Raw genomic sequence first — 12,821 nt, forward strand, 5'->3', positions numbered from 1 at the left:
AGTTCATCGCTGGGGAACAGAAGGGAATTGGTGAGGTTTTATTCACCAAGGTGCCCCCGGGGGTTACAAGAAATAATGGCCACAAGCTAGCAGAGAGCAGATTTAGACTAGACATTAGGAAGAACTTCTTCACAGTTCGAGTGGCCAAGGTCTGGAACGGGCTCCCAAGGGAGGTGGTGCTCTCCCCTACCCTGGGGGTCTTCAAGAGGAGGTTAGATAAGCATCTAGCTGGGGTCATCTAAACCCAGCACTCTTTGCTGCCTATGCAGGGGGTTGGACTCGATGATTTATTGAGGTCCCTTCCGACCCTAGCATCTATGAATCTATGAAATCTTCATTAGTGAATTAAGTCGGAAGAAGCTTGGTTATTATTACTGTATTTTGTTGCATACAATTTGTCCCCAAATAACATGCACGCCTTATTTTTGGAAGGCAGACTGTAGGAAAAAGATTTTTCCAGTCATGGCTGACTGTGTAACAAAGACTAAGTCCTCCTAGGAACATAATAGTACAGGTTTCCCTTGCTTTATGCTGTACATGCGTTCCTGGAAGGTGATGCATAATTTGAAGTTGCATAAAGGGAACCTACTTTACAGTGTAACAAATAGGGATACGTTCCAAGACCTCGAGTGTACTAACTCCCAGACCCATTTCTACCAATTTTGCAAGACAAGTTTGGTACTCACCAACAGCACAATACACACCAGCACAGGGCACTATCATAATGGGGATGGCAACTACAGAAATACATATCACAGACAATGAGCAAGGAGCACAGATCCACACAGGAGACTATATTTTGGTGCGCATCACTCCCACAATGCATCGCACAAAGCAGCTGACTGCAGGCTTCCACCACACCGATCGCATAGGAGTGAATTTACCTCGCATACAACAAATTTTTGGTATAAAAAGGGTCATTGCATAAGCATGAATTCGCACATACAGAACCCGCATAAAGCAAGTGAAACCTGTTTACAGGAAGTGTGGCATTCCAGGAGATGATCTTGATGAAGCATCAGGAACTTCCTGATTATAGAAGTTATCTGGATAGATGAAGCTCCAAAGAAGTTGATTTTATCACTGAAAAAAAATGTTTACATGGGCACAATAAACCATAAATCAGTTCAAAATATGTAGAACTAGCTATGGTTGGTCTGAGGTGTTTTGCATATGAAAGTACAAATGATTGAGATTCTAGAGCCACGCTTCCTGAACTTTTGAGATCTGCCCCCTTCCTGCAGAGTATTTAGAACAAGCATTAACTGTTGTCTTTTACTGTTATAAATAGGGTGGAGAATGCCTGCACTAAACTTGTCCAAGCAGCCCAGATGCTACAAGCAGATCCTTATTCAGTACCTGCTCGTGATTATCTCATTGATGGATCAAGAGGCATACTTTCTGGAACATCAGACTTGCTTCTGACTTTTGATGAGGCTGAGGTAGGCCCTGTAACACTGGCAACACCCAGTTCTGAGTATCTCTAATATCCACTTAATTTGTAGTAGTTCCCAGGATTCCATGTATAAATCTAACAAGGGCCCAGTTTGGATGGATGGAAAACGTTCTAATGAGTACTTCAAAAGTGATCTGTGACATGATCATGGTGAGGTATTTGTTTTCTTAATCATAGTTCCAGTGTTCAGGAAAATAATTCATTCCTCTCTAAAGCTACATGCTTCTTCAAATGCTCAGTTCCAATATGCACAAGGTAAACAAAAGAGGAATATTTTTTATTACTCCGGAATGTTTTATTCTCACAAATATAAAAATATATTCTAATATCTATTGAACAAACTTAATGTTGGAGATCATTATTAGAAGCTACTGCTTGAGGACTGTTGCAAAGAGTATTAGTTCAGATTTCCAGCAGCAATGGCAGCTTTTCATTTAAATTCAGTGCTGTAAGTTAAATCCTCCAGAAAAGGTTGGGTGTTGCCACGTGCTCTCTATTTCCTAGCCCAGTGATTCTCAACCAGGGTGCCATGAGATCCTTTCAAAGGTGATAAGGGGTCCTGCATGATTTTAGCATGGTTAGGTATGCAGACCTGATTCTCAAGATAAACCCATTTTTCACGTAGGAATTCATGGTGTTAAAACCTTATGATCTGTTGTGATCTGAGTTCATTTCAACAAAGGATTCACTCTATTATTTGTGTGTAGCCAAAACAACAGTGAAAATTAAGAGCTGGCATTTTCCAAAGGGTGCCTTGAATTGATTGAGGGGTGTTTCAAGTATAAAAAGGTTGAAAACCACTCTGAAATATGATGTAAAAACGGTAGGTGTTTTAAAAACAGATTGGTAAAAAGGCTAACATGGACTTCTAATTCAAAGCATAGTTAAGAAAACTTGTGAGGCAAAAGGAGAATAAAATGCCCCTTATGCATATTTTTTCGGGAAGATTTTAGAGTTGGATCCATCCTTTTTAAGTGGAATGTTGGATAATGTATTCTGCATGTGCACAACTGTTTAATGGATAACATTTCCTAGGAAAACTTTGGAATCTGTCATTCTGGAAGTTTTGCGTAGTAATTTCTTTTTATCCGTTAAACATCAATAACAAACTAGAACACAGTCTTTCTTCAAGACAGAAGTGCAGCATGTTCCCTAGTGCCCTAAGAGTCGAATATACTTTCTTACAATTTACATATTTCCCTGATGTCCTTCAGATCTTGAGGTAGGTGTGAGATTATTGGAAACAGAATGTGTAATTTCAGATTACAGAAATGTTGGTTTGTTTTGGGAGTACAGAAGATTGTATGTGGGTTTTGTCGCTGAAAAATTCTAAGCAATTAATTCAAGATTCCAAACCTCACACAGATCTTTGTTAACCCTGCTACCAAATGCTGTACTTGTTCTATTTTTCAGTAATAAACCTTGCATTTCTAGCTTGACCTATTAAATAATTAAATGCTTCTTTTTAGGTCCGTAAAATCATCCGTGTCTGCAAGGGAATTTTGGAATATCTAACTGTGGCAGAGGTGGTGGAGACTATGGAGGATTTAGTGACATACACAAAGAATCTGGGGCCAGGTTAGATTTCTCCAGTATCTTCTAAATATACTCTTATGCATATCTTTGTTGTCCCAAGTTTTTTAGTCATGTGTATTTGAGTAGTGTTAAAGCTGTTCCTTTTGAAAGTCTGCTGGAACAGTTTATATTAAAGGTCATCTTTTCACTGCTTTCTGCCTCACAAGTATTCTCTTGAGAACGCAGTGTAAATCGCATTAGAAAATGCTATATCGGTGATTTGACCCAGTATTGGGTCAGATTGTATCACAGTATGCATAGGAGCCAAGGTAAGCCATTTTTCTTTTACATTTAGGGAGCAATGTGCTGGAAGATAGACTTCTTGATGTACAACAAAATATAACACAAAATACAGTATAGGAAGCTATATACTTTCAAACACCAACAGCTGAATCCAGGTTTTGGGTCATGAGCTTCTGTACAGAGTGAGATAGTTGCATCCTAAAAACATTCCTTGGACTGTTACAGTTTAAATGACAATACAAGTTTGACATCTTGATATTAGTAAGAGGTCCAGAAAATAGTGCTTCACTGCTATAAAACAGAAGGCCAGATAGGGTTCTCTCTTCTCTACTTATTCACTGTTTCTTTATTACAGGCTAGTTGGCCTAACGCTGTTTTATGATCTTTCACCTCATTAATGAGGCCTTTCTATTAAAGAGGCAGTATGTCTGCCCCAGTTTGTCTCTACCTGGTAAGAGAAAAAAAGATTATATTCCTGGCTTTGCCATTGACCTATGGGATCATTTGATAAAATTGACTCCCTTTCTCTCTGTCTTTTCCCCTATTGATAAATTGGGAATAACAGTGCTGGCCCCTTTTGTAAAGTGTTTGGAGATGAACAGGAAAACACTAAAAATGCAATTGAGATACAAATATAAATTTGCATTTGAATAGAAGATGTAAATTGAATCAGAGGTCCACCAAGTGGTTTTATTTCTTTACCTCCCAAATGGCCACTACCAGCTATTTTGAAAAAGGTTCATTAAATCAGAACAGCTGGCTTGTACAAGGTGTCTTTATATCGGGAACCTTTTCAATGTAACAATAAATTCTTCTGTTATGTGTATTCCTGGCTAATCTTTGGGATTGCAATAAACTTTTATCCGCAGTGATACCTTGCAGTGGTAAACTCCATGGTAGGTCATGCATCATGGCTTAAAACCCCCCAAAACAGAACCCGTGAGAAATCATTTGCCTTCATTTTAACTGGCATCCCCTTGGTTTACTTCAGTAAATTAAAATAAATAAATATGTGGCCAATCTGGCCAGTCTATCTTCTTCATGTGGTTGGTTGATTTATTTTGTTTTATATACTTCTCTGGTGTTTGTTGTTATCACTAAACCAGCAGTCCTAGTCTTTTCTGTGTCTTCCATGCCTCTGATCATTTTCACTGATTTGCTCTGGACTTCTTTTGCCTCTGCTAGACTGTTTTTGAGCTGGGTTAGCAGAACCGAACATGGCATTTCAGGTAATGACACATCAATGATTTATATGATGACATTATGACACTTACCTCCTTTGTATTTTGATTGCCATGACTTATTGAGCAGACTTTTTCATTGAGCTGTGCACAACAAGCACACGCCTATTTTCTTGAATGGCAGCAATTAATTTAGAATCTAACAGTGTGTGTGAATAATTCAAATGATATATGTCAGTGTTTATAAGCCGCATATTTTTTCAACACTGAATTTTATCTACTATTCTATTTTAAGTTTTGACTGAGGAACTTCAATCTTTTCTAGTCTGGGCTAGCATAATTATCTCAGTTTTTTTCATTTTGTCATCTATCACACATTTAAATACATGGACATTTCTAATCCATGACAATACTTTTTTTTCCTTGTCTCATGATTATCTGCCTTATTGCATGCTGTGAGAGAGTTATCATAAACTGTTCGTAGGTCTACCAGGAATCTTGTGTTGTCCTTTACAAATATGCTGAAATTTTATAAATCATTGGAGAGAAGTAGGATGAAGACAGGTAATATTGACATAACTTTGTACCATTAGACTTTTACCCTGTTCTTTCAGGGATAATTCAGCACCAGATTGGATGAAGTTATCCTAGTTTAGAAGCTTCTCGTTGCTATCTGTTCGCTATTTCTTTGCACTGGTGATAAGACTGTTAAACTGGTGTAATGTGATAAACATGCCATCTCTCTGGGGCTTGATTTCTTTTTTTGTTGTTGCTTGAAAAACCCCCACTACCAAATGTGTTCTCATCATGTCCATCTAGGTATTTTAGAGTTCTTTTTCCCTTCCAGTTTTCCTGATACATAAGTAAACCTTACTGACCTGTAATTGCCAGATCACGCAGAAATATCTTTTAAATCTTTTTTGTATAATTAAGTTCAGCCCTTGTTTTCTAGCAGTCATCCATGATTTACTAAACATTGCATGTTTTTGGTAGAAGGTCTTCTGCTGAGTTCTTATCTTTTGGATAAAATCAACTCTCTGGTTAGCTTGTGATTTTAATTGCTTTGTTTTGTCTCTCTCTTGGACATCTTGTTCTCTGATAGTGTCTGGATCTTTGCTGCCTGAATCTGAGGTAGATATTTTCCCAATGTCCACCTTGTTCCCTTGTAAACCTGTAGAGTCAATAGGTTGTTTCTTTTGCTGTACCTGTGGACTACTTTTTATCTTAAAGTTCCCACTTGCATTTTTTTTCTATTTTGAAAGATACTTGCTTGACTCAGATGATTATGAAACACTTGAAATTTGTGATCATTATGTTCTGTAGAGTAGCAGTATTATACTTCTGTGACACAAGCTGTCCTTTCTTATATAGTTTATAGTTGGGTAGTAAATATTTGACCAGTATTTTATTTTTGAAACCAGGAAGTGTGTGTAGGTTTGTGTTTGGGTGTGTGTTATCCCACTAGTCTCACATTTTACCTCTAAATTCAACCTGCATATATTTACTGTTAGTTTAGTTTTCTGCTATTGGCAACCCTGAAATAGATGTCTTGGTCTCACCTATGTGCTCTTTAGAATGTTTAGTATAGTTTGTATAAACCCTCAAAACCATGTCAGCTTTCCATGGCATGTTTTTTAAATCCTTAAACATGTTATTGTGGAGTAAATATACTTTCAACAGTTAAGATTTATGTGGGGACCACAGTAGAATATATATCAGTCATCACATTTTCAAGTGATCGGGAACTACTGGGGGAACCATATATTCCTCCTCAAATAAATAAATAAATAAATAACATGTTATTCTGGAGTAAATATACTATTATAGTATACAATATTTTAGAATGAGGGTAATTCTACTTGCTGTGTATTTATTTGTTCTGTCATAATGGATGCCATAATACTAGTAAAACTTCCAGACAAGTATTTTCTAAAGGCAGCAAACCATGCGTCCCTGATACTGGCTGATCCCATCCTCCATTATCTAAATGAGACTTAAAGTAAAAGGAGGAAAAAGTAGTAAATCATCTTGTCATAAGATGATGAGTTGACTGTCTTCTCTGAAGTCAGCTATTCATTTATTCTATATCTGTATAGCTCATTTGTATCATTAGTCTTTTAAGAAGAACAAAAAGGCTTAAGAATCTTGAGGCCTATATTCTAGGTTGAATTTCAGATAGAAACTATGTATAGTTTCCCTGAAACAACTGAAATGTGGTTAAAAGTTGTTGTGCCTTGTTAAGGTTTTTGGCTTTTGTTTGGAAAGCTCAACTGTGGGAAGCTAGACTTCCTTGCAGAATATTCATAACTATAGGGAAAAACAGTATTCGTAGCTTAATTACTTGAATTAACTCTTCTGATCTAGGAATGACAAAAATGGCAAAAATGATTGATGAAAGACAACAGGAATTGACTCATCAGGAGCACAGAGTCATGTTGGTGAATTCCATGAACACTGTGAAGGAGCTATTGCCAGTCCTTATTTCAGGTACTTGGTCAGACTATTTAATACAATTACATGCATATGTATAATGCAGATTTGAATGGCATTGTGTTTTGTCCATTAAAATAGCAGCCTTTACGTCCCTTTTAGATTGACTGGAAATATTTAGGTGTTTGGTTTATTTGTCACTAACTTGGAGGTGGGAAGAGAAGCTATTTCACCAGCTTACCCATTTTAAGTTTTGTGCACTTGCAACTTAAAATAACTTGCAAAAATTAACTCTATACTATTTATACGAGTTGTGTTTACATGCCATGCATGTCATGTACTGCAGTATTACATTTAATAAATATTTTAAAATAGCTGTTTGCATTAATGCATTTATATGAAAAAATGTTTGTATGGTTGACCTAACATTTTTTAGCATCTGTTCATAATGGGCCTCACACCAGTGTAGTCTAGATGCTGCTGTCAAAGGCTGAGACATGTATACACTTTAAAAACAAAGCAAATTAAACCCCTCACAGATCTTCTTGTTCCCTCCCCCTCAACACACACACATGCACACTTGCAAGGTGGGGGAAAATGGAACCTATTCCTGCCACACTTAAGCTTCTGATGCATTTTATTCTGGGAACAGCCTAAAAGGGAGGAGGCCTCCACTTGTCTGTTTCTTGGGTCTAGAACTTCCAGTCCCATTGCTGAAGTAGCTTGGCCCTCTGTCAAAACTCCTGTCCTCTGCCACAGGGAGTGCTGGTCTGAGCTACAACTAGGGAGACTGACTATCTTACCCAGAAGATATAGCAGTACATAATGTTGAGAGTACCTTGGCCTATTAGTTGTTTGCACTTGTGAACAGATTTTGTTTTCCTTCTCTCCAGTGCCAGGTTTCATTTTTTTCAAGTGTTATAGTTGGGGTGGCAGGTTTAAGCACTGTTTTTTGTTTTAAGAATGTAGTACAAAATTACTCTCTCTTTCTTTCTAGTCCCTAGTACATGCTTTGTGTATGACACAAACCATAAAGTATATCTAAAGTTGTCTGCTTGGAGATCCACAATGGAGTAGCTGTCTGAATAATAGAATTTTGGTTTGAAGGGGTTTTGACAAAGTTGTACAAGTAGACTATAGCAGGCTTTGCCTTTGTAATGTCCTTTCAAATCCTACCTTCCTCTTGATGTTAAATTGAGTTAAATCAAAGCACTGGACAGGTTTTGGAATCGGACTGCCTTTGCATCTGCAGAAATTGAGGTACTACTAATCACCCCTATAGCGTTGTGCTTCTGTTCTAGTCTGTAAAGATGACTCCAGAAAATTTAAAGGTAGCCTGAGATGAAGAAATGGGGCTATAAACGTTGATTGTCTAATGTGGCTTTGATTTTAAATGTTCAGGCAAGGTGAAACATTTTGTGACAAGAGTGCCTGTGTCTGTATTGGTCTAGTGCATTCCTGTGATTATCTTAGTAATGTGCATGGGGTTTTCCTGTTGCTATTGCCCTGGCATGAATTTTAACTGAAAAGATGGGTGTAGGAACGCACAAGAATCTGAAAATTATAGGTTTATGGTATATTTTGTATTGCTGCTGACTGTTTGATACATCAGTGCAAAAAAGGAAAAGGAGAGAAACAGAAGCATCTGCATGGGAAAACTAAGAGGTGGTGGTAGTGGTATTTGGCAGTGTAATCTACTTAGCTGGGAGGCAAGAACAGTGAAGTTAGGACAGCGTATGCTTTAGCATGAGCTAGAAACTAGAGCAGTGGTTCTAAACCCTCAGCCCCCTGAAGAGTTACAAGATCCTTTTAGGAGTGCTCTGGAGTGCTGAACAATATGAATACTGTTAGGTATGCAAACACTTACACATGATTCACAGTATAAACCCAGAGTTTTCAAAGAGGAATCCAGAGTGTCAAAAATTGTGGGAGTCTTTACATGTGCTCCAGGGATGGGGCAGTGCTTTAATTAGAGCGACTCTTGGGAACCACTCTAATTTAAAGTGCTTCCAGCATCTTGTGTATTCAGCATCCTGCTCTTCAAAATGGCAGCGGGGATGCTTTTAACTAAAGTTTGTTCAACAAGCTGTAGTTAAAGTGCTCTCTCTGCTGTTTTGAAGCATGGGGATGCTGAATACATGAGACACCAAGGCTGCTGGAACATGGCAATTAGCATGCTCAATTGCTTGAATACGCTGTAATTACAGTGCTTCGGAGCAGGAGCCCCACATATCTACAGGCACCCATTCCTTCTTACCCGTTGTGGCCTTTCTGAGTTCTTTGCAACATGAATTGCTCCATTATTTTTCTTTAATCAAAAAATGAGTGGAAACACAGAGCTGGATTTTCTGAGGGGTACCTTCAGTCTAAAAAGGTTTAGAACCGGTGAGCTAAAGTATATATTTCTGAAATACTGCACTTGACTGACCTAATTATACCAATGAACGCATCTTAAAGGCCTCAGACTCCATGGTTTTATTCAATCCTATTACGTACTGTTCATGAATGAAACAGTGGGAGAGTGTCTTGTTTAAGAACTGGATCTTTTGGTGGTTTACTAATCAGTTGTACAATGTTCACAGCTATGAAGATTTTTGTAACTACTAAAAATTGTAAAAGTCAAGGGATAGAAGAGGCCTTGAAAAACCGTAACTTCACAGTAGAGAAGATGAGTGCTGAGATAAATGAAATCATCCGTGTGTTGCAACTCACTTCCTGGGATGAGGATGCCTGGGCTAGCAAGGTATGTTCACTACTCCTTTTGGAAATTCTGCTTGACCTACCATAGCAACTATAAAATGATGCTTTTCAGATTATTTGATTATAGAGTCTATAGATTTTATCTTGCTACACTGTGTGATACCATACCATAAGAGAATCAAGATAAAAGATTATCATAAAGATTATCATTGGAGCTAATTTGTCTTTGAGATAATATTATTTCTGTTATTGCTATTACCTTTTTCTTACAAAAACAAAACAAAAAAATCTTGTCGACTGGTTACTCTTACTTGATTTGATATAATAGAAAGGTTATAAAAGAACATTATGTGAACTTGTTCCAACAGCTTATTTGAAGTGCTCTCTGATAGCATTCAAGAGATTGTGATTTATGTTAAATTTGGTTTCTTTCTTTGGCTTCACAAGATAATTGTAAAATGCAGTGCAGTCTTCCCAAAGGAGGGAAGCATGTGACAGTCATACCTCATCTAGCAAAATGGGAATAAGTTGGTTACAAAAGTGGTTCTCAATCTATAGAAATCATGCCTAAAACTGGTTTAATACTTAAGTACTCATAACCCATTATTTACCCAGTCGCTTTTGTAAGTGTTAGGAAAAAAGTTAACTCACAGTCATGTTGACTGAAGTTTTTGTTTGAAGCAAGGTGAAAAGTTCCACAAGTGGTGATTAACTGAGAAAATCTTTTACTTTTGCATTTACCTGAGTGTTGAGGTAGCGCATGCAGACAAAAGTGCAGCTCCCCACTGTAACTGAGAATGCATTGCAGGAAGTGTTCCGAGTTGCAGTGATCTCCAGGCCAAACAGAAGTTTACTGTTGGTTCCAGGAGGGAGGGAATCTAGCTGCTGGCTTCCAGCATACAGCCTGTTTCCCTTAGCGATGACCCCTCCTCCAGTCCCAGCCTGTCCCTGTTCTCAGAATGGGAGGGGGAGAGGGAGCTCCTAGGGGTTCCCCCCGCTGGGCGGGTGAATTGGAGCCACCCACCTTGCCGGGGTAGGGGGGCCTACAATACATCTGCCCCATCCTCCAGGAGAGGCTGAAAAACCCTAGACTGAACTCTGTCTGCTCCCCCTCTCCCTTCTGAAAACAGCTCAGAGGCTAGCAGGCAACGCAGACGCAAATTACAGAAGATGCTATGTTTTGAAATGTCTTCATCTGAAACCTCATGCAATTAAACGAGGGTTCAGATTTTTGCCAGATTGGGCATTTTGAAGCAGTCTGCAGTTTTGCACTTGTATTTGGTTATGGTTATAGACCACGTCCTGTGGCCATATCAGGTGAAAATTGTCTTTTCTGTCTGCACCCAGTGTTACTGTCTATTGTCCTTACTTGTCTCCTCCAGAAAGGGCTTTCTGGGCTGTGCGGTCATTTTGGAAGAGAGAGGGTGTAATCTGAGGTCTGATTAGATGGAATGTTTACCAAATTATTGTCATGCAGATGGAACGTGCGAGTGCTGGCGTGGTTCTCCTTTCTTTTCTTGTCAACTTTTAAAATGTCTCTGTTGCCAGTTCAGTCCCATGTCTGCTGCTCAGCAGAAGGAAATGTTGGCAGCTTGGAGAAGGCCTCCTATATGTGTTTACATCCTGGGTAACTACAGTGACAAAGAAATGGCCCCTTAAATAGGTTGCTGATAGGGTTTGGGGGAATAGTAGCACAACAGCAAACAACAAACTATTTCAAAAAATATCTTTAGGGATAAAGACCTGTTAGTTCACCATTAGTTGTTTCAGGAAACCTAACTTCAAATTTGAGCAAGGGATTAAACCACGTCGACCTACATATTGGTGTCCTGACCCTTATTTTGCATCTGAAGTATTTTACCACTACTATTTCTTTATCATGACTACTTTATGCATCTTTGTTTTTGTTCTTCTGTTTGTTTCTTACTCTTTTTTCTCACCTTTTAGAAGGTAAGCTTTCTTTCAGACCCTACACTTCTGCTTTTATACTAAAACCAAAAAGCATGTTTGACATTTTGTGCTGTGTGCAGACTGTGTGCTGTGCATTTTTTTTGTGTGCGCCAGTTGTAACACCATACTTATGTGTATAGGTTTTTTTAAATTATTTCAGTTGAGTGTTAGCTAGACTGCTGCATGATCATGTACAGATGCTCAGTTTTTCCTGAGAGAGTTGCTGGTCTCCCAGGAGAAACCACAAGAGTACAGATGCTCAGGATGTTTCTCCCAGAGGGAAAATGGCTGTCCTGGGAGAAGAATAAGCTGGGGACAGCCAGGGTTAAATGTCTCCTAGGAGAGTTTTTCCTGGAAGAGCAAATGTCTATACATACTCTCTGTCAAGTTATGAAAAGACAAGACGTCGAATTTGATAGGAACAGTTCTAAGTTGTTTTTTGTTTGTTTGTTTGTTTGTTTTTTTTAAGGATAGCTTTGTTAATGTTTTTATTTTCCAATATGTTACTAGTATCTGTTGCCAATGAATGTCAACCCCAAACAAGCAAGAGGAAGCCTTTACCAAGATTTTTTTTGGAGTAATTTTACCCTTTCCAAAATTCCTGCTCTTCAGTAGCAGCAACCTTCAAAATTCCTTTAGAATGCAAAAAACTTTTACTAAGTATAAGTGCCTTAGTACAGTAGCTTCTGTTTTATATATACTGTATTTACTCACATATATGACGGCCCCTTATATTTGGAGGCTTAGCTTGAATTTGAATTTGCCCCTCTTTCCACTGCTACATCAGGGAGAATAAATCTGGGTCAGGTAGCCCCCTTCCTTTTCGTACCCCCACCACACCTTCTTCCCCTTGCAGTTCTTTCCCTCACTCCTTACTGTCAGATCCTGCTCTCCCTGAGACATGGAAGGGCAAACTTGAAAGCACTGACCTTGAAATAAACACGGTTTATCATATAGACAAATTAGTACAGGTATCCATAGACTAAGTTAATCTAGAATGATGCATTTTACCTTTTTTAAAACGGTTGCAAGTTTTAGCACAGGTACTCCGTAAACATACTTGTAAAAACAGCACTTTGGCATGTGGTTATACTAACTACAAACGATGCATGATGTTAGTCCAAAGCCAAAAGGCTCATGATTTACCATGTAGTTCATTGGACTGGGCCCCATCAGTCAACAGCGTTTCAAGCCTTTGTGATCCCACAGCTCAGTACTACTCAGTGTGTGTGTGTGTGCATTCAAGATATTCCCCACAAGTGATCCATGTGATAATTAGTCCCCCC

The 12,821-nt window shown here is 38.5% G+C and overlaps 1 protein-coding gene across 5 annotated transcripts in view; it reads left to right on the forward strand.

Moving 5' to 3' along the window:
• The window catches only part of VCL (vinculin), a 113,326-nt gene that overhangs the window by 59,084 nt on the left and 41,421 nt on the right, over positions 1–12,821 (forward strand). For 4 of the 5 annotated variants that reach the window (XM_025212720.1, XM_025212734.1, XM_006016281.3 and 1 more), the window contains exons 3-6: positions 1,292–1,442; positions 2,926–3,034; positions 6,820–6,942; positions 9,468–9,628. In XM_025212720.1, the coding sequence (XP_025068505.1) occupies positions 1,292–1,442; positions 2,926–3,034; positions 6,820–6,942; positions 9,468–9,628 (544 nt within the window). The remainder of the gene's footprint in view (positions 1–1,291; positions 1,443–2,925; positions 3,035–6,819; positions 6,943–9,467; positions 9,629–12,821) is intronic. The other variant, XM_025212738.1, reaches the window with a different exon arrangement.

The sequence above is a fragment of the Alligator sinensis genome, unplaced genomic scaffold (genome assembly GCF_000455745.1).
Source record: "Alligator sinensis unplaced genomic scaffold, ASM45574v1 scaffold109_1, whole genome shotgun sequence".
NCBI classification, from domain to species: domain Eukaryota; kingdom Metazoa; phylum Chordata; order Crocodylia; family Alligatoridae; genus Alligator; species Alligator sinensis.